Below are 20,138 nucleotides of genomic sequence, written 5' to 3'. Positions count from 1 at the left end.
ATAGAGTATGTATCGTAGTTGGGTACACGTATTGTAGTCTAGTTGAAGATAGGAAAGTGGCAAGTAACGTGCAAAGTCGTCCATTCTACGACACGTTTCATCTTCTCTTACATATATAAAACTCAACTTTTCTTTGTCTGTCTGTCCGTTTGTTCGCTTATAAGTCTAAAACTACTCTGCCAATTTTGATTTGTTTTTTAAAGTGGATAGCCACAACGTCTGGCTAGGTTTTAGTCTATATTTCGTTACAACCAGATCAACAGCTTTGGCGATTGTTTGCTTCCGTTAGCGAATGGGATATGAAATGGTATGAATTGATACGAGAACTACTTGAAAGGTCTATTCCAATGTACCTCATCGCGAATATCTCCACTGTAGATTGAAGTCGAATCCGCGAGATCCTGGATCAATGCTCCAGTTCTCATAGCCTGAAAGTGATTTTACATCTTATCTTGCGCGGTGAAAGTCCTCCACTTCTTATACTTATTGAATCGATATCAGTTTCTGAGGTAAAAGTGCGTGCATCGTTGTCCAAAATTGATCAAGTACCTCGATACTTGTAGCTGCACAAGTGCTAATGAGCCAAACAAGTTTCGCAATATAATATATAAGCCACATGGCAGAAACAATCTTGGTCATCACGGTGTCAAACAGCGATAGGGACAGATCGTCAGCTGCGAGGTCGTAGGCCGTGTACAGAAGAGCCGTTATCAGACCAAAAGATAACGTGATTGAAAAGAGAACCTGTGTAGCGTACACTTGGTTCAATTCCATCGTCGTTTTGCAAAGGTCTCGATGGATTGTTCTGGACAGATAATATTGAACGTGTGTGTTTCTCAGGCTTGGCCAGAATTCCAGAAACAACTGTAGGTACTATGGATAACGGATGGTTCTGTCAATTCGAAGAACAGTTCCCAGTCCGTTAGTTTTTGATTTCGCTGCATGTAAACCTCGGGAATGTATACTATTCGAAGATAATAATATATTGTGTATCTGGGGTGAAAATAAGGCTATTACGAGTGAAATAACCTTCCTACCGTCATGGATACGATTTTTTGGTATTTTTAAAAATACCCCTCTTGTGCATGTAAAGCGAGCGTAAAGTTGTACAGTTGTTTCTGAACGCTTACGGATGCGCATGAAAACGCCAATTTTGGGCTCACTTTACATGCGCAAAAGGGCGTTTTTCCAAACGGGGTTTGTATAAATAATCAATTTGACACACATGTATGTCGCTTACGTAAAACAAAAATCAGATGTCTGATGAAAACACTTTCGTAGTAATCAAACCGTCATCGAGTAGCAGAAACACGGCTAAAAGAAACGAGACACATTTACAATAAGCACGAATAGTTACTTAGATTGTAAGGTTAATATTATTACTTTTCAATGAATTCTATAAATTTACTATTGCAATTTCGTAAAATTCATGCCATTTCTTTATTTCTACATTTAAAGGAAACTTAGTGGAGAGTTTTAGTTCAGAACAGCGTATAGAATGGGGTTGTTGAGCACTTTTTTGCGCTTGAGACACGTCGACTTGGATATTTCGAGATATATCAATGTCGAAATCGACCAAGGCACCCCCCTTAAATATATGTAAAACATGTGGCAGAAATACAACCGAAAATTGCTCATTGCAGGTAGTTTTCAAAAATCTGTGAAAAAAAAACTCTTATCGAATAGCACACATCTTCAAAGTTTTAAAATTGAAAGAATTATGACCAGTTATATTTTATGTAGGATCATCCACAAATTAGGTCACACAAGTTAGTGACGTCATTTAGCAATTCTAAATTTATAACTTAATTAAACCAGCTCTTCTAATTTTATCATCATTTTTCAATATTTTCACATGAAGTAACAATTTATACGTTCTCAGACAATAGATAGCTACTCAAAATCAATAGAAAAAAAATATATATTCTTATATTGTTTTTGGTTGAAAAAAATGTGCGTATCATCGTCTGTCCATAGACTATCAAACGATTCCTTAATATTATTCATAACTGACATAGCACCCACTTTGTTGGCGATGGGAAAATTGCAAGTGTCAACATCTTCGCCCAACCATAGAGCACAGTCGTCATTGTTTATAAAACAGACTCTTGTGTAAATTGTCTATTTTTAATAACAAATAAATAACCGAACTAAACAAAAAAAAAACGACCATCGATGAGCGGAAGTAAGGGTCGAATAAAGGCGTTGTAGATCTTTCGGTTTATGAATATTAAAGGCGGCCGATAAGTAGCCGCGCGAATATTTTGAACAAAGGCACGCGTGCCGAACATGTGTAAATACAAACGATTTCAAACTTCAAAATAACATATACTTCTTTAACGATCATTTTATCCCTGGCTATATTCAGATGTATCAATATTTTATATTAGGTGTGACATCACGAAGCCTATGACCCCCTCCCTCCCCCCTGCCCCCCCCCCATTCATACGTCTTGTCATTCTTTGCGGACACCCTTTCTCCCCCTTTGCGTGTAACGTAATTAATGGAGGACTCCTGTTTCTCTTCACCTTTAAACGGACAATATTATGATTCATTGCAAATCTATTTATAAACACTGTGAATCAACACTTGACGTGTGTAACAGCGGGCTAAATTTTCTGGTTCTAAGACGATTAGGAAGTGGATTCAGAGACAGTATGTGCCGAAAAAACTAGCTGGGAAGAAATTTTTGAAGCACATATTATTCTTAGGAGTGGTAAAACATGGTGAAATCTTACCAAACTTTGCTCTCAAACACAACTTCATCATTTGCGGATTTATGCACTGCAGGTTCCATTAAAAAAATGGATGTAAAACAACGACAAGACTCTTTTCTTTCAAATGATTTCGCGTTATCACCTTCATACAAAGTTTTTATACAATTTCTTTTGGTCTAAAATTGCAGGGATTGATTACGTTGTAAAGGATTCAATGTTGTTGCATCAGTGAGTACGTGAAATTATTCTGACTGGTTTTTGGACGTCGATGTTAAACCCGATTCTAGAAAGCAGTGATCATATGTCTTGAACTACATGAGAAATGCCATCCGACAAAAGTCACAGAAAATGGCGACATTTCTTTCGGACGAAGTTGTTTTTCCACAGATATGTGTTTAGTATTAAAAAGACTGTGAGTACAATGTCAAAGAAAATATTCAAGGCTTGTGAAAGGAATAAGTTACATACCTTATTTCTTTGGTGACGTACAGCAGCCACTGGTTGCTTGTAGGTCTGATGGATAACGCATTCTCAAGGATTTCATTATACATCCAAGAGTTCTTTTGTGAATATTGGTAAATCGATTTCTGCGTTTGCTGGACTTTCTTTGTACTTTGTAACTTCGTTTCTGCGAGAAGTGAATTCAAACGCTGGAACCTGTTGCGGAAATAACTGTAAAAGAGAAAAAATCATTGTCATGTTACATGCCAATCACTGCATTAGCAAATACCTCGCCGAAACTACCCTTTAATACTACATTCTCCAAAATAAATTTCACCATTTCCTAGCTCTGTAGCGTAAAATCCTCTATCAAAAGCACAAGGTTTACCTTTAGAGACATACTTATTTCCATGCTTACCTGACGCTATTGGTGTAGGTAGCATCTATGACATAATCGAAGACCAAGAAATAATGTGCAAAAAGCAGAAAACCGATGCGGGCTGACTCGCTGTGATAGTCAAGGCCGACGTAAAAGAAGTCCAAGACTATTAAAACGAAAAGGTAGCTAAAAGCTACGGAATGCCGAATAATTTGAGCCTTACGAACTAGTTCATAATCATTGGGTACACCCAGCACCCTCAATCGCTCATCGATGGCGATTGCCTTGAGCAAGATTTTCGTGGTAACCTGAAACATAAGACGTCAATTCCAGTATTATCAACAAGCAAACAAAGAATGTTGTGAATCTTTTATTGGAACGTGATTTATAATTATGATTACCGGTTCCTTAGACTGAGATAGGAACATCGAAACAGAGATGAAGATCGTCTGAAAGTAACCGTTGAACCGATAGTTGCTGGCCGCGATTGCGGAACCCATGAACTGCTTCAACGCCATCAAATCTGCCATTTGCAGGAAAAGCACATAAACTATTATATGGGTTATCGCCCACAGAGCTGATAGAATTGGTCGGCGTTTGTTCTGGGGGTAATGGATAACAGCGATTGCAAAAAACAAGTTAATCGCAACCGTCGGTGAAAATGCGTCTGCCAATGTTTTCGGTACCGGTAACTTCATCCTTTTTCAAATTCGGTTTTCGTCTTTTCCCCTTTTGAAGCACTCCAAACGTTGAGAGTACCAGCAATTTGGTTGCCCAAATTATGATACCGCTGTTGGTACAAATGTCGTTATTCCAATAACCTGTAAATCAAATACCCTACACGATGATATCTCATTTTCGTAAAACGACATGCAGGGTTTCGCACACTTAGGAATTGAAAAAGGCTCTTACGTATTTCCACCCCAAGTTTTTTACTTTAAATTCATACGAAGCGAAATTTGCAACGGGATAGAAAATCGTTATGTCAAAATATTTTTTTAAAGATGACCTTGTGACAGTGTAATACCTATTGTACAACAATGGTCTGACGAAATTTTTTCAGGTACATTGATTACATGATTACATCGAGCTAACATGGAAAAGGTATTTTAATTTGCAGGTATTTATATTTTAATAAATATCGATTACTGCATGTACCTTGACAAGCGGGATTACATAGCGTGATCCGCTATACTTGTAGGTTCGAAATAAACTTATCTAGGTTTGATCCTCAAACAAGATAGTGACACGCGAGTCATTCTAATGAATATTGTATTATTTTGCACCGGCATATATCGTTCCACAAATGTTAAACTATATTTATGGTACAGGTATAATTGTATCATTTGAAAACAAACGGCTTCCATTTCCTTTTATTCCACTCGGAGAAAACGTTTTGCTTGAAAAAAAAAACACAAGTTGTATAAAATTTTCTCGTGGGAACACAATATTTTGTTGTAAATACCAAAATTAATGAAATAATTGTTTCAAAATCGCACAAAAACTTGGAATACAATTTAATGAAATATACTTATGAACACGAAATCTCGATTTTAATTTGGTCAGTTTAATGAAATAATACTTTGTTCGCGGTATTATTAAAATACTCCATCTGTCTAGTATAATCAGTAGAATTAAATCATTCGTGGTCCAATATCATTGAATTAGTCCGTCAATTAACTATGGCATACTTCTTCGTCATTGTTTGATATGACACTTAATTTCTGTAGCATAAATTACAATCAAACGATAATTTTTTCAGTTATGATAATTAAACAATCGTTTTTCAATATTTACAAAATTATTTCACTTTGTAGATCTGATTTCGCAATCGCAACAGAATCTATGGGATTGTGGTGCTAAACCTTTGCTTAGACGTTACTAAAACTTGTTGTTTTCTGCGCACTATAGAATCAGCTAAACATTTTGATTGTGTGAAAATAATGTTTGGTTGGTTGTATATTAAGGTAGTTGGGCAGTAATTTCAGAAATGTTCAATTCACATGAGTTTCAATTATATAATTTTTTGAGTATTTTTAAACAATTCTGTAAAGTTTGAAAATCATTTACCGTTTAGTTACCGAGTTCTTTTCGTTCAAAATTGAGCTATTTTATATTGTGTAGATACGGACTGGAATAAAAATTGATATTTTTAAGTTCGTTGTTTTAATATTGAAGAAGAATAAAATGCTAAAGACGGGAAAAAATATTGAATAAGGTAAAGTGGAAATTGAGGTATAATATACCAAATTTTGTAAACTTTGTCCGTCATTTAATATTTAAAAATATAAGCTATAATAGAAAAAAAATTCTGATTGTAATGTTGGTTAGGTTGTACATTTGACAACGTCGCAAGTATACACATTACGTGCTGTACTCAAATTATTTGTTTTCTGCTGTTTAAATATGGTATTGCGAAAACGCTTCATTTTTAGTTTTTTAATCACGTTGTTTTTTATGAAATAAATGTACTGTAATATACGTATATAACGAGGTAAACACTCAAGGTTTAAGCAGACTACAACACAAGAAAATCACGCGGCGTTGCCAAATTTATTTTCTGATTGTTTTAGCAATACACTGCTCACGATTATCTGTCGGATAACTTTACTGTCGCTACCCAACTATCTTAAGCCTGAGATTTCGTTGCCAGGACTAAATCTTGGTCATTATAATACGACGTAATGTACAATTCATGAATCCTGTTTTCGCAAACTTAGTGACGTAAGATTGGGTACTAGTCGTAAATTCGGAAAATCGATTTTGGCTTCTCGATACTGAAATTAGAAATCTATTCACGCGGTCCTTGCATTTCATACAAAATTATTGTTGCAGCCAATTTTAAGATACAGAAGCCGACGAGTCAAAAAGATAAAAATTATATTTGTTCCTATTTGCTACTCGAATTAAAAATCTGACAAACTTAAGTGTGGAAAACAGTATATTTACTGTTTGGAAATGTACGAAAGTGGACAAAAATGAAACAAGCAATTGGAAGAACTGTAAAATTAGCAATTCTAAGATTAAGTCTAAGACAATAATAACTTGCTTTCGATTTTTCTTACATGAATCATGGTGCGGTAGAATTTAAGACTTTCGTGGCAATTTATCCTCTCCCATCAATGGAGTAAACCGTACTGGACCACAATGTTATGTACACTTGTAGCGTTCCTAATAATGAGTAATTATGTCATAAACGCCTAGCGCGCATAAACCACCCTAGGCTGTGTTTACCTTCTAATTGACTTGTCAGAGGACGTCGTCGGAGTGCCGGTATCGTTCGCTCGGTCTGAATAAAATTATTGACCAACAAAGTGTATTTGAGGTTCCATAAAGACCACAAGCCACAACATATTATCAGATCCTACAGGAAATATGATGCAATTTTCGAAATTAATTTCAAGCAAGACCGTACAAGTTAGCTTTATGTATAATTGCGCTGACACGTAAGGTTCGCAATAACACCTGTAACCGTTAAACTCTACCTCTTTTTTAATTTTTGTTTTGAAATAAACACGTATTATTACACTTCGATTTTACATACCGTTTTTCTTCTCTGAACCTCCTCTAACAAGAATTCAAATAAATGATGATTTTAACATAAACTGTGTTTTTTTTTCACCCATACCGTAATCAAGATAAATTTTTGAGTGATGCTTTACGACTGTTCGAGAATTTCTAAAATAAATGTTTTATTGTTGCAACGGTGCAGTGTCGCGCGCTATAAGTTTATTCCCTTAACAACGTGGTAGACATGTAACTCCCTTTTCTAGCCATGGCCGGAAAGCATATCATGGGTACTACATTCAAGATTATCAGTTCAAATTAAACCTGTAACCATATGTATAACGAATCATGTCATAAAAACTTTTTTTTCCTGGGATAAAATGTAAGGTTATGTAGTACTCCTACGTTTACCGACCGAGTAAACTAACCCCTTTTCTTCCTACATTGAATGAGAAAAAACAACGTAAAGAGTTCTATTTTCGATGGTGCATCGCTCTTTTCTAGCGGAATTCAGGAAAGTTACTCATATCCCAAAAATCGACTAAAAAAACGTGTAGTTTTTTGACATGTGTTACTATTCTCACAATTCCCGTATTTCAGGGGCTAAAAAGTGCATAGCTGAGACACTTTGCACAATTTCGGAAAGAATTAGGAGTAAAATGAGCCTTTGTAAGACTGTTTTCATGCAATATTGAGGTCGTTAGACGAGAATTCGAAATTGCAATAATTTCGTAAACAAAAGATGCTCTCGCAATCAGCTACGTGCACGGCCAGCCAAGAAACGCGCGGCCGTAGAGAACTCACTGTCGGTAGAACGGTGATATTACCATACAATTTACCCTTGGTTTTTACCGGTATTATTGTACTGTTCGACGCATTGATAAAGCACTGTTAATCTCATAATATTACCCTAGCCAGGTATTCATGGTACATTTTTTTCTGCTTTTACGACTGGAAATGAATTACCGGCAGTCGGTAATATCGAGATTGGCGTTTGCTGTAAGAACAGCTCAAGGTCTTTAGTAGTAATTTGAACATTGTTTTTTACCCAATTGCAGTTAACAATCAATTTGTACTCGCGTATATTCGCAGTGTGTGCAAAATTTTTCAGTTCATATAACCCGCTGACTATTTACTATCGATAAAATACGACTGCTCTAATTATGGATGAAAGATGGTTGTTTTCATTGTGGATGAAGGGTGATTGTTTTTATAGTTCATTGAAATTCTTGGATATGAAGGTCGGTGAAAAACGTAAAACAAACGAAGATTTTCTCCAACGTTTCGGCCCTTGCTATGGGCCCTCCTCGGGGTAACATTTATTCTATATAATGAACAAATTATAATGTATAATATTGATATATAATATTATAATTATATAATATTCAGGTCAAGAATTCATTTAACACGATTGTTTTTATCTTGTAGGCGAACGATGATTGAGTTTGGATGTTCGCGCACGGTTTTTTTCTTTCTTATGAGGTATGAGACAATCACTAGAATGGAGAACCTGGTAAATACGTAAAACAATCAACTAGACCAAGATCGAAAATACGATTCGCTCTAAGACGTTGGCATTTACCTGTTGGAAGACGATGCAGAAATCTTTGAAGAAATAGAAACAAATCTAAGTAGAATACGCACAACCCCTAAAATGCGACATAGCTCTATAATTCTACAGTAAAATACAAACCGAACATGACCTATGAGCGATGCGAGAACAAAAAACTCTGACCCTAAAACGATTGCAATAAAAGACTGTTAAACCATTGAAAAAAAAACTACAGCTGAATATATTTTACCACACTTTGTAATCGTGATGACGCTGAACTACATCGCTAAATCTATGTATCGGTGAAAACAAAATGACTGTCCCTGAACCACACCTGAACCAAACCTGAATCAGACCTAAGCCTAAGAAATGAAACGTTCATTTTTCAGCATAGTCAATGAAAATTAGTTCCCTGAAACAGAGAAAAATATAATTAGTGACACATGTCGATACAGACAAAAATAAACTTAGCTTGGACAAGTAAAAAATATGTAATTAACGAAAAAGAGACAAATTAATTAGTTGAAACAGACAGAATATTTGATCAGCTGAAAGAGACAGAAAGTTTGATTAGCTGAAACAGACAAAACATTTAACTGGCTCAAACAGACAAAAGGTTTTGATTAGCGAAACGGCCAAAAAGTTTGATTAACTGAAAGAGACAAAGGTTTTATTAGCTGAAACAGATAAAGGTTCGATTAGCTGGATCGGACAAAGGAATGATTATCTGAAATAAGTAACAGTTTCATTACCTGAAACGGACGAAGGTATGGTTAGCACAAACACATAAGTCCATACACTAACAAAAAAAAGGGTCGAGTCCAACATGTTATTCGCTTTAATTGCTTTACTTGCATAGATTATTAATTGTATTGACAAACAAAAAACATTCTAAATTTTTTGAATCGACATCTCTTTGCGCTTCGAGTTATTAAAGTAAATATCTTTAGCGACTGAACATTCTATAGTTCTCAGTGCATTTGTTAAAAAATTGGTTTCGTTACCCTGAAACAGAAAATAATACGATCAGTTAAACGAGTGTTTCTGTACATTTCAGATGTATTTCATAAATACTTACGCCAAGATTCTCCACTATCACTATACACTACCGAGATTTTTGTACCAGCGCGTTAAGCGCCGGCTTTCAAATGCCGCGCTTTCTCTCATAACTGAAAAGTATCAAGGCCACGCGCAAAAGGCGGCATGGAACTTGAAAACTTTATTATTCGTAAAAGAATTGACCGAAGAGCTAAAAGATCAGCACATCGAGAGTGCATAACTCTTTTATATACTGTTTGCAAAATCGACGCGTAAAAAATCGTATCCGATTCTCGTTATTAATTTAGGCGCAAAAGGCTGCGTTCACTTCTCGTGATTATGCGCAAAAAGGCGCGACAGATAAACTGTCAAAAGATTTGTACTATCTGGGACTTGTTATACACTGTTTGTAAAATCAACGCGTAAGAAAATGTGTCCGATTCCAGTTAATAATTTACGCGCAAAATGCTGCGTCCAATTCTCGTAATTAATCTACGCGCAATAAGGCGCGACAGATTAAACTGTCAAACAACTATTATCATCTGAGGCTTGTTCTAAAAATTCTGTAGAAACCCAATCCACATCTGCATCTTTTTAAATTAGATACACTGCTATGCGGATTGTTGTTCTTGGAATACAAATCGATATCGGGAAGGAGGTTGGAGGGCATTCATTATTGTGTGGCATGACGGTCGGCGGTCCTCTTCGACGCGAAGTCTTCAAGCTCAGCATCTCTCCCCATCTAGCGTACCACGGAACGCGATAGATGATCCAGAGATGCGTTTTGCCCATTCAGACGATCACAGAGATCAATTGAATGTAATAATGATCAGTAATGACTAAATAATTGAATTGAATAACGATTGAAAAATGTTTGCAGAGTAATATGAAATGGGAAATTCAATTTCGTTAGTATTCAAATGCTTATGAATGGTCCAGAGACTCGAATACGGAGTCTTTTGCAAAAAAAATTTCTGTGATCGTTTGACGCTGTGGATTACAAAAGTTAGTAACATCACTGTACATCGCGACCTTCCTACCATTGCCTGTTTTCCAACGGAACCACCCAACGCATAAGAGAGACTCTCACACACGCATGCATAAACCCCGCGACGGATCCCAAAACGTCCACCTACCTACCCGGTTACCTATATTCGATCTAAACGCTTCTCCATTTTTTCCAACACACATCATCCTTCGTCATTTGCGCCGTGGTCACTGACTTACATTTTCGTTGGTAACCTGTTGGGACCAAAATGTTTTTGTACCATAGTCTGCCTACTCGGAATACAGTATCGCGGTTGTATCCCACCAACTCTAATATTGTATGTATGATGTGAGTAAATATTAGCAGACTATCGGTACATTAACCTTTTGTAAAATTGATTAAAAACATCCTATATGCCAATTAGCATTTTTCTAAGCGAGCTAAGCCTACGGTTGATCAATACTTGTTGGCTGTTAAAAGATTGAAAACGGTACATAATATAAGATGCAATTTGATTACGTCACGTTACGCCAGAATTTGGAATTTTATCCGTTTAACAATGATGCGAATAATTGAATTCTTTCAAACCTCAAGTGAGCCCACCACTTAAACGACATCGGTAAATTCAAACGTAGATTATTAGATCAGTTACGAAACACAATTCGATCTCGCGAATGTCGAGTAAGCGATGGGTACTTGTCGCGATTCTCATTCCACTTTTAGCAACGTGCAAAATTTCTAACTTTAAGCAGGCTATGGTAAATTAAAATGCGAAAAACAAAATTATTCGCCAAAGTCAAGCACGTTGCGAACGTGAATGAGTCTGTTCATGCAGCTAAGAAATCGAAGATTTGTGTAACAATTGTTACCGCCACGCCACGTGACAAGAGGAATCCCAGGAAAATACCCGTAACCTAACACATGCAAACTCACCAACGTTGCTGAGAAATGAAAAAGTTACTCCGAAGTCTCTGCTGTGAAAAACAAAATAGAACACTTGAATTAATACTGTAAATTGGCTTTCAGTTTTCAAATTAATAATTACTGTTGTCTAGTTTCATATATATGCATTGCATGTTATGCAAGAACAAAAGTTCGACTTCAAATGTACCACCTTGGATTATCAATCAATAATTAAAATAAGTATTGTTACCTCGACTCGGGGCTGCTCCACGCTTTTACACGTAGTATTTCTTGTAGCATCTCAGGGTTATTGGTGAAGCGACGCACTTTTTACACAATACAGATTTTCACTAATCTCTTACAATCCACAAAATCAGCACCGCAATAACGCTAGCACTCGATACTATACTCACTTTTTACGCTGTAGCTGTCTGTTTGAACCGACTGAATAAACTTGCTAACAATGCAATTGCGCATTTACCGAAAATCAGCGAAAAAAATAATAAAATTGACACTCCACGCATAGAGACAAATATAGACATCACTGAAATCTGAAGTTACACAAAACAATGAAAATTCGTACACAAAATTCACCTTCAATGTTCGCACGATGTTTTTATTTCGATAACTCGGTTTTTCTTCAGGCTACACGCTGCTCCTCGTCTATTATTCACCGATGAATATGGTGGAAATACACTGATCGAACAACGCGACACCACCTGAACAACGCGGTCTGAATGTTGAACCGATACTAACCGCACGCAATTTCGCTCCGACTGCTCAGAAACGACTGATGCTGCACGGCGCTCAGAGGAAACTTTAAATCAGTTCTCTGAAGAACGGAAGATAATAATTCTCCCGCCCTCTCTGTCGCTCTTCACATGGAGTGGGGGTAGCTGTACGCGCCCGCCTAGCTGTTTTTCTCCTCTGTAGAATTATTATCTGCTGTCCTTTAGAGAACCGATTCGAATCCGTTCACGGGACGCTTACACCGTTGCTTACGCTCTGTTTTATATATCTCTATGGTTTCAGCGGCCGAGTGAAAACACCGCGTAAGCTACGTACAACGCGATCAATCTGTAGAGCATAGCCGTAACAATATGCGCCATCAGGCGAAGTATGATTTCTCTGACCAATTACGGATATTTCTTGGAAGGGATTTTCACAGCTTTTCAATTTCATTACGACAACGGTTATGTTACCAACGTATTGCACGCGATCAGTGTTAGTTATGAAGAAGTTCTTTTATCGACGTGGTCAGCTGCTTGGTTGATAAAACGTGAAACTGCTAATACCCCCAAACCCGGCTAGACCCAGCAAACTGTTACGCAAAATAACCCAGGTTATCAGTCTTTATACCTATATCCTCAGTCGACGACAAGAGTTTCACTGATTCATCCACCACAATCGCCAATAGTTAAGCTGGGTTTCACATCATTCAATTGGAAAATAGAGTAGCGAGCGTTTGTCTAACGTATGTTTTTATTTTGCGATCTTGGAGATAACGTAGCGAAAACAAAACAAACGCTTGTTGGGGGTATATCAGGATAGAAATATAGGTTAGTTTATTGTACCCATAAAAAATACGGAAGCTTACAACAATTACTACTATTAGTTAATTAGTAATATGTATATCATTTTACCGAGACATCTTGTGAAAATATTACATTGGCGATTAAATACTGGGTAAATCTTCCTGCTGTATTTGTGCAACTCAGGGTACACTTGGGGACAATGAATCTGACACGGCTAATTTTATACACTAGACAGTTACGTTGGCAGCACAGAGAAACCTACAGCGCCATAGTCGGCCGAGCGCAAAACCAACTCATTCTCAATAAATATAACATAACCCATGACCGTCGAATCTAACCTTAGAATACGTGTCAATCTAACAAGTCATTATCCCCGCGGTATTGTTAGGGTTTTTTTTGTGGCTGATCACGAATCTGAAGTTTTAATTTGATAGTTTCTAAATCCAAGGTGGCGGATCCAATATGGCGGATGTAAAATCAAAAAAACTATCATAATTTGATGCTTCTGGCCGAAACTTGTTACCCCGGGGGTTTTTGGGGTTATACGAAGTAACAAAGATCATTTGAAGTTATAAATAAACTGTGATAAGGCTAGGACATGGAAATTTGTGAGGGGGGGACGCTGAGCATTCCACTGTGACTGAACGGGTTTAATTGCATTCTTAATTCCTGAGATGCAGACGTATTTCGCTAAAATGTGTCCTGAATTGCATAAGCTGATTCGCCATATCTTAAACTGCTCATTCAACATTTTCATGACATGATCCGGTGAATGATAAGCCTTTTGATGAACTAGTTCTCTTATTTAATTACGCGATGAAGCCGTTTTCTCAACCCTAGTTACTTTTGTTGTATGTCTGCAACGTCGAGAGTCTTGCGATCATATATACTTCCCATTTGAATTAGAATGACAAGAAAAGTGGTCACTGACCCGATGATCTGAAATTATAAAGCGATTAAAATCTGAATAAAAAAAACCTGCAGTAAACAGAAGAAATCAGGAATTTCATTCTCACACCACGAATCAGCTGATAATCCAGTACGAAGAAGCCATTCGCTGTAAAGCAGAGGGGATTTTGCAGCAGCTGAAGAGTAAAGATGTTGATCTGTAAAACGGATAAAATAAGTATGTTGTTAATTCCATAATTATTTTTCAAGGGTATAGTTTCAATTGATTTCTATATGGGTATTATCCACGTGGAATCCACATTTTATACAGTCAGTCTCTCTTGAGCTATGCAGAATTCACGAAAAATTTCTATTCTACTACGGTTTGGGAATGAACATGGGATTTCCAAAATTATGGGAAGAGATTCCCATGCGCATTCCATGGAATTTGGGAAGTTTCCATAGACTTTGCAGAAATTTGAAAGAGAATTTCTATGAATATTCCACTGAACTGTTAAAATTTTTATGGGGCAGTCCTTTGCAAGACCTATATGGCGTTTTTGTTCTTATCGAGCCTTGAGAATTTTTTTGTCAGAGCTCAATCTATGTGAGATTGTCGTATTGATACCATTAACCCTTTGAATATCATCTAGAGAGTTTTTATGGGATTTTAATTAGAATAGTTATGGAAATTGTATGGGATGTGAAGACTTTCATTAAAAATTTGTACAAAATTTTAGTGATTTCCAACAAACGTCAGGTGTTTTCGTGGCAACTGAACATATCGACATGTGGTATCTATATTGTTTTCTGAATTGTTACAGGGTTCTATGAATATTGTTATAGAAATTATATGAGAATTATATGCAATTTTTTATCGGGCTTTTATTGAAAAGTTTTTTATTAAAGCTCAACCTGTATTATCGAAACTTTGTATTGTTTTACGAATCTCGATATGGTTTGAAGCATTGTCATCTGAATTCTAAGGAGTTTTAGGTCGATAATTGCATGAAAAACTTCTTTTAAAAGATTTTTCTGTACTGTTCACTACATTTTACCTCATCCCGTATATTTCCATTGTGGATTTCCATTGGGTCTAGTAATTCCTGAATCAATACTCCAGTCCGCATAGCCTTAAACATGATTTTTGGTATTAATAAGATCTGACCAAGTCAATAATATTATTATGATGTAGAGATGATTCACATTTTCACAAGATCGATACTTTTATGTTCTTAAAGCTGTATCACATACCTCGTTGCTCGTTTTTGAGCAGCTATCAACAATGAGAAAAATTTTGAAGCTGTAAAATGCGGCCCACAAAAAACAGGTTATGCCACCCATCACATCGTAGAATGTAATTGAAGTTATGGCAACGCAGTAAGATACGTAGAGTAGTCCGACTGTTATGCAGAAAGATAATGTTACTGAAATGAGAATCAGGATTTCGGAACCCTTGTGCAATTCTCTCGCCATGTTGCAAAGATCTCGATGTATTTTTCTGAACATGAAAATCATACGTTTTATTTTAATACAGTTACAAACAACATGATTAACCGTTCTCAATTTCGGTAAGCACTTTTGCGTAATGCGGATTTTTTCATGTCAACCTCATTTCTCTTATAAGGTGCAGCAGCCACTTGTTGTCTGCAAGCTTGTAGCTCCTTAAGTTGCCATGGATTTCATTTAATATCGAGGAATGGCGGGGAAATAGATTTTCCGACTCCACATTATGCTGTGTGTCAAAATTTTTCTGCAAATCCGATTCTTCTAGGTGGTAATTCAGGCGTTGGAATCTGTTGTGAAAATATCTACACAGAAAGTGGAAACGAAAAATCGTTACAATGGCACTGATGGACTGCTAATCTGCACCAAACTAAATCCGTAGTAAATATAAAGGTTTATATCGAAAGCAACAAGTTTTTCGATCTTTGTCGAAATTCAAACAACAGTTTCAACATTGAGCTGTGTACAATAAATGCACTCCGCTGATTCTAATATACCTACGTCAATGAATTGCACTCTCACTGGTGAACAATTTGGAAATTACGTCATCATATATATAAATTATTATTGCAAAAAGAACTAAAGGTAATGGTTGATAATTATCAATTTACCTAATGCCGCTTATGTAGCTAGAGTCAATGACGTAATCGAAAATCAACAAATGATGCGCACATATCAGGAGATTCTCCCGCTCAAATTTGCTGGGTATGTCAAGCGCAGTGTAACGTAAATCCAAAACTATAATGGTAACGACCAAGATTAAAGCGATGCTGTTTCTGACAAGTTGATCCTTTAAAATTAATTTATAATCACTAGAGATTCCGAACATCAGAAGTCGGTCATTCGTATCCTGGAGCTTGCGAAGGCTGTTTCTAGTACGCTGAAAGTAGAAACCGAAGGGAATAACAACTTTCAACAACAAAAATAAATACATATATAAATAAATAAATTTAAAAAATATGTGAATTATTTCTTGCCAGCGCGTGAATTGAAGTTATAAAGTCGTATTACCTTTGAACCAGACTGTGATAGAGACATGACAACTATCATGAAGCCAATTTGAAAATACATGAACATTCGGCAGTTTTGGGCTGCAATTTTTGATCCCATGAGCACCGTTAATCCTGGTATGTTAGCTAGCTCGATAAAACACAGAAAAAAAATGATATTTATCATCCCCAACGTGGCTGATAATATGGGTCGCGGTTTGCCCGAAGGATACTCAAACACACCAATTCCAAATATGAAATTGATGCAAAGGGTTGGCAAAAATGCATGACTCAAATTTTTTATCGCCGGTAACTTCATTATCCCGAAAGACTGAATCCGAATGTGAGCACGATTGAATGAACGCTGTGCGAGAAAAGCATTGCGAAGATACCATTTCAATTCAAATTAATTGCAAGCAATTATCGATGTTTACAGCCTTGAATTGTGGCGATAATTTATTCTATACTTTCATCGTCGTAGTTTCTACATCAGATAAGGCATGACTGGGCTGATTCCCATAATTATAATTGCATCATTTTGTAATTATATGATCGTAGTAAGCTGATTTGAATATATTGATTTCTTTAAAGAAAATATACATTCTGCAAATTATACGTCCCATTATATATCGTAAAATTAAATATAATTCTTAACATGCAACGATCAAATCACGTCTTAACCAACTGAGTTTTTTCGTCGTTGTGTCTCAGGAATTATATATGTTGATTTCCATAAGTACCACTCGGATTAATAATTCACTCCCAAAGCATTATCTATGGCTTTATCAAATCATTTTTCGTAATGGTATAAAGCAATAACTGCTGAACTTTCTTTCGATCAATTATGCGCTATACATTAATCGATTTCGTACGCTATTAGGCAAGGTAACGAGTATTTGATCATTATTCCTCAAATATATATACCTTCTACGTATACATTTTTAAAGATGCGAACATAAGCTAAGTTATTGAATTCCTCATCGCGATTACTCCGCAGTTATTTTACGGAATACTTTCTGAAGTGAGAACACTGAAGCTATTACGTAGTTTTTGATCACGTGTAAAAAAACCACATACCTATTCAAACGGGAATAAAAATCCATTACTCAAGATTAAGAAAATCGGCGGAGATTAGAAAACAATGTTCTTCACCGAACCAAAAAACTTTTACGAAGCTATCAAACTACTCAGTTACTTCAACTGGTTCGTAGGTTTAGGCGTTTTCCGAAAGCCGAATCAAAGCAACCTGTCGTTTTTGTACATGCGACTACAGATGGTGATTTTTAATCTGATAAACTGGACTATGGTTTACACTGGTTTAATCATAGTCATGCAAACTGAAGATACTATCAACGATGGGCCACCAATGGCTCGAACAATGTACCGAGTACTGATTTGTGCTAATTCTTGTCTCGTCGTTCTCGCTCCTCTTTCAGCGTGGCTCCAGCTAAAGGTGATTCGGATGACGATACGAATGAACGAACGTCTAAACCTATACAATCACTGCGGTTTATCAACCGATTATTTGCTTATTCATCGCTACCTTCAACGTACAATAACATACGTCTGGGTAGTCGATACCTGGAACCTGAATTTTTACACTCCTATCTAGACCCAAAATACATATTCGTAGTAATGTTCGGTTCTACGTTTCATGAATCTCAATTTACACCCGTAGGAAGTGAAGCGTGTAATACTACAGATGGAAAGTTTGGATGTCACGTTGCAAACTACCCTTGGGATTAAAACCAATTACAAAGGAATCTACATTCGTCTAAATTGTGAAGTAATTGTCGGCGTTCTATTCATGTTCGCCGTCAGCATTGTGGATTTTCTCGTGAGCCCGAGTTATGGTCAGTCACTGATGACTGTTCTGAGTGTTTCGGCAACACAGCATCAACCAATAATAGCTATTTTTTTGCTGGGTTTGAACTTCTGCACCTCCTTAAGGTATCAATCTTACAATGTTTACTTTAGAACGAACGTTGTCGTCATGACGTCGTATTCCTCACTGTACTCACGTCATTTTACCATACGACTGTGTAGATACGTGAAAAGCAAATTTCGAGATTTGAATAACGGTCTGCAGGAATTGGCAGCTGGACAATCTGCCACTTCTTGCTATTCTAGTGAAAAACTATTTGTCACATCTCAGAATATTGCGAATACCATATCCATAGGTGGTATTAAAAAGGTGCAAGTTAAAAGCTTGAAAAACGACCAGCTTCGATTACTACGAGAGATTCGGTGAGTAAAATTCTTTCTAGTTGAGCTTCTACGGATCATGAATATTACCATAAGAGCAATGAGGCCATTCGACTACCGGTGTCAACTGCTAATTCGTATCACTTGTTACGAGGCTGAAGTTAGTAACGTCAACGCAACGAAACACCAGGTAGAAAATCATTATTGCTCAATTTTAAAATTACTTCCACGAAGTTGGCCTCTCAAAATAAGAGTATGTTTTGTTTGTCATGGTTTACTAAATTTCGGACGTTGCTAAAGGTGTGACGTATCGATTTCTTCTGAACATGCATCGTTAAAGTAACGTTATTAACCGTTTCCTCATCACTTATTCCCCAGAAAAATTCACTGGGAGCTGAGCAAGTTGGCTATAAAGATAAACAGCGTGTACGGGGTACAAAACTTAATCATCATGGGATTGTCATTTGTAATGATCACTGGATTACTGTACACTATTTACTGTACAGTTATGTGGGAAAGTGCAACAATCGAAACGTTCCGGAACATAATCCCGTCGACGACGTGGGCTATCATTTACGCTTTTCAAATTGTGGTTATCAGTCATTCATGTTGGAGCACCACCAACGAGGTAATATGAATAGGCAAACCGCACTCAGGTATACTTACCAATAACCGTATTGACATAATGTCGTGACTGTCAAATGTTTACCCTATGATTCCAGGCTCAGCGAACTGGAGAAGTTATCTATGAATTCTTCATACCAAAACTACAAGATGAAAATATGCAGAAAGAGGTAATATGCAGAAGGAGAATAAGTGTTTTACACACGCAATACACTGATACCCATGCTTGTATGTGGGTTATTTCAAGACAACTACCAGACGATTAGAACTAAACTAGTTGTTCCTTTTGTGAAAATGATTAATTGAACTTTTATAACCATAAGGATACGTGATTGTTGGGTATAGTTTGGATCCACATCATTGAGCGCCATCAGCTCCTTTCGGTTATCATTTAGTATTGTTTCATCTTTGTGAACAGATTCAAGAATTTTCAGTACAGATGCTTCAGAATCCGGTACGGTTCAATGCCTGCGGATTCTTCGATATGGATTACACGTATATTCAAGGTGTAAGTATCATTAATTGTTAGAGGGTGCACATTCTCGGGATATATTCATTCTCTGATCCTTTATTGTCAGGTGATTGGATCGGTGACGACATACCTAGTAATCCTCATCCAGATGAGTCAGCTATCGCAATCCAGTACTTCCAATCCACCTGCAAACGAAACTGGAGGTTGAGAAAATTAATGTCTACAATTTAACACTATCAACTCATAGCTGATTACTTCCACTTGTTACATCCGTTATTGAGTATCGATCTTAGTTGGGTTCTTTCGCTCTTAAATTAGTTACAACTGAAGGTTTGTTGTGATTCGATATGATCTTGATTTAGTTGGAATGTTGTAGGATATTGATTGATGGTTA

The 20,138-nt window shown here is 36.7% G+C and overlaps 3 protein-coding genes across 3 annotated transcripts in view; 1 reads left to right on the top strand and 2 right to left on the bottom strand.

The window, feature by feature from the left end:
* Positions 1-6,781, bottom strand: part of LOC124222778 (uncharacterized) — a 22,016-nt gene extending 15,235 nt beyond the window's left edge. Inside the window, exons 1-6 of the mRNA XM_069137588.1 lie at positions 6,603-6,781; positions 3,939-4,358; positions 3,577-3,845; positions 3,186-3,389; positions 550-805; positions 354-428 (exon numbers count right to left, since the gene is read on the bottom strand). Coding sequence (XP_068993689.1) covers positions 354-428; positions 550-805; positions 3,186-3,389; positions 3,577-3,845; positions 3,939-4,235 — 1,101 coding nt within the window. The 5' untranslated portion in view covers positions 4,236-4,358; positions 6,603-6,781. The remainder of the gene's footprint in view (positions 1-353; positions 429-549; positions 806-3,185; positions 3,390-3,576; positions 3,846-3,938; positions 4,359-6,602) is intronic.
* LOC124222784 (gustatory receptor for bitter taste 66a-like) overlaps positions 1-20,138 on the top strand; it is a 22,458-nt gene extending 2,320 nt beyond the window's left edge. Inside the window, exons 2-7 of the mRNA XM_046634120.1 lie at positions 18,122-18,393; positions 18,490-18,690; positions 19,027-19,276; positions 19,371-19,442; positions 19,691-19,780; positions 19,851-20,138. Coding sequence (XP_046490076.1) covers positions 18,146-18,393; positions 18,490-18,690; positions 19,027-19,276; positions 19,371-19,442; positions 19,691-19,780; positions 19,851-19,952 — 963 coding nt within the window. The 5' untranslated portion in view covers positions 18,122-18,145 and the 3' untranslated portion in view covers positions 19,953-20,138. The remainder of the gene's footprint in view (positions 1-18,121; positions 18,394-18,489; positions 18,691-19,026; positions 19,277-19,370; positions 19,443-19,690; positions 19,781-19,850) is intronic.
* LOC124222783 (gustatory receptor 68a-like) lies at positions 13,066-16,801 on the bottom strand. Its single transcript, XM_046634119.2, has 7 exons — positions 16,466-16,801; positions 16,066-16,334; positions 15,559-15,759; positions 15,203-15,449; positions 15,007-15,081; positions 14,077-14,166; positions 13,066-13,999 (listed from the first exon to the last, which is right to left on the bottom strand). Exons 1-7 carry the CDS (start codon positions 16,760-16,762, stop codon positions 13,901-13,903), a joined length of 1,278 nt encoding a protein of 425 aa, XP_046490075.2. The 5' UTR covers positions 16,763-16,801; the 3' UTR covers positions 13,066-13,900.

The sequence above is a fragment of the Neodiprion pinetum genome, chromosome 7 (assembly GCF_021155775.2).
Source record: "Neodiprion pinetum isolate iyNeoPine1 chromosome 7, iyNeoPine1.2, whole genome shotgun sequence".
NCBI classification, from domain to species: Eukaryota; Metazoa; Arthropoda; class Insecta; order Hymenoptera; family Diprionidae; genus Neodiprion; species Neodiprion pinetum.
The sequence above is the reverse complement of the archived record's forward strand: the minus strand, read 5'-3'. Positions and strand labels throughout refer to the sequence as shown.

What these genes read in the sequence shown, in the direction of transcription:
- LOC124222783 (XM_046634119.2), bottom strand. Translation starts at nt 16,762, where the DNA reads ATGAAGTTACCGGCGATAAAAAATTTGAGTCATGCATTTTTGCCAACC. An exon ending in TATCACAGTCTGGTTCAAAG is followed by an intron (nt 16,335 to 16,465) that starts GTAATACGACTT and finishes TTCTACTTTCAG; the next exon opens with CGTACTAGAAACAGCCTTCG. An exon ending in ATGGAAATATACGGGATGAG is followed by an intron (nt 14,167 to 15,006) that starts GTAAAATGTAGT and finishes TCCGTTTTACAG; the next exon opens with ATCAACATCTTTACTCTTCA.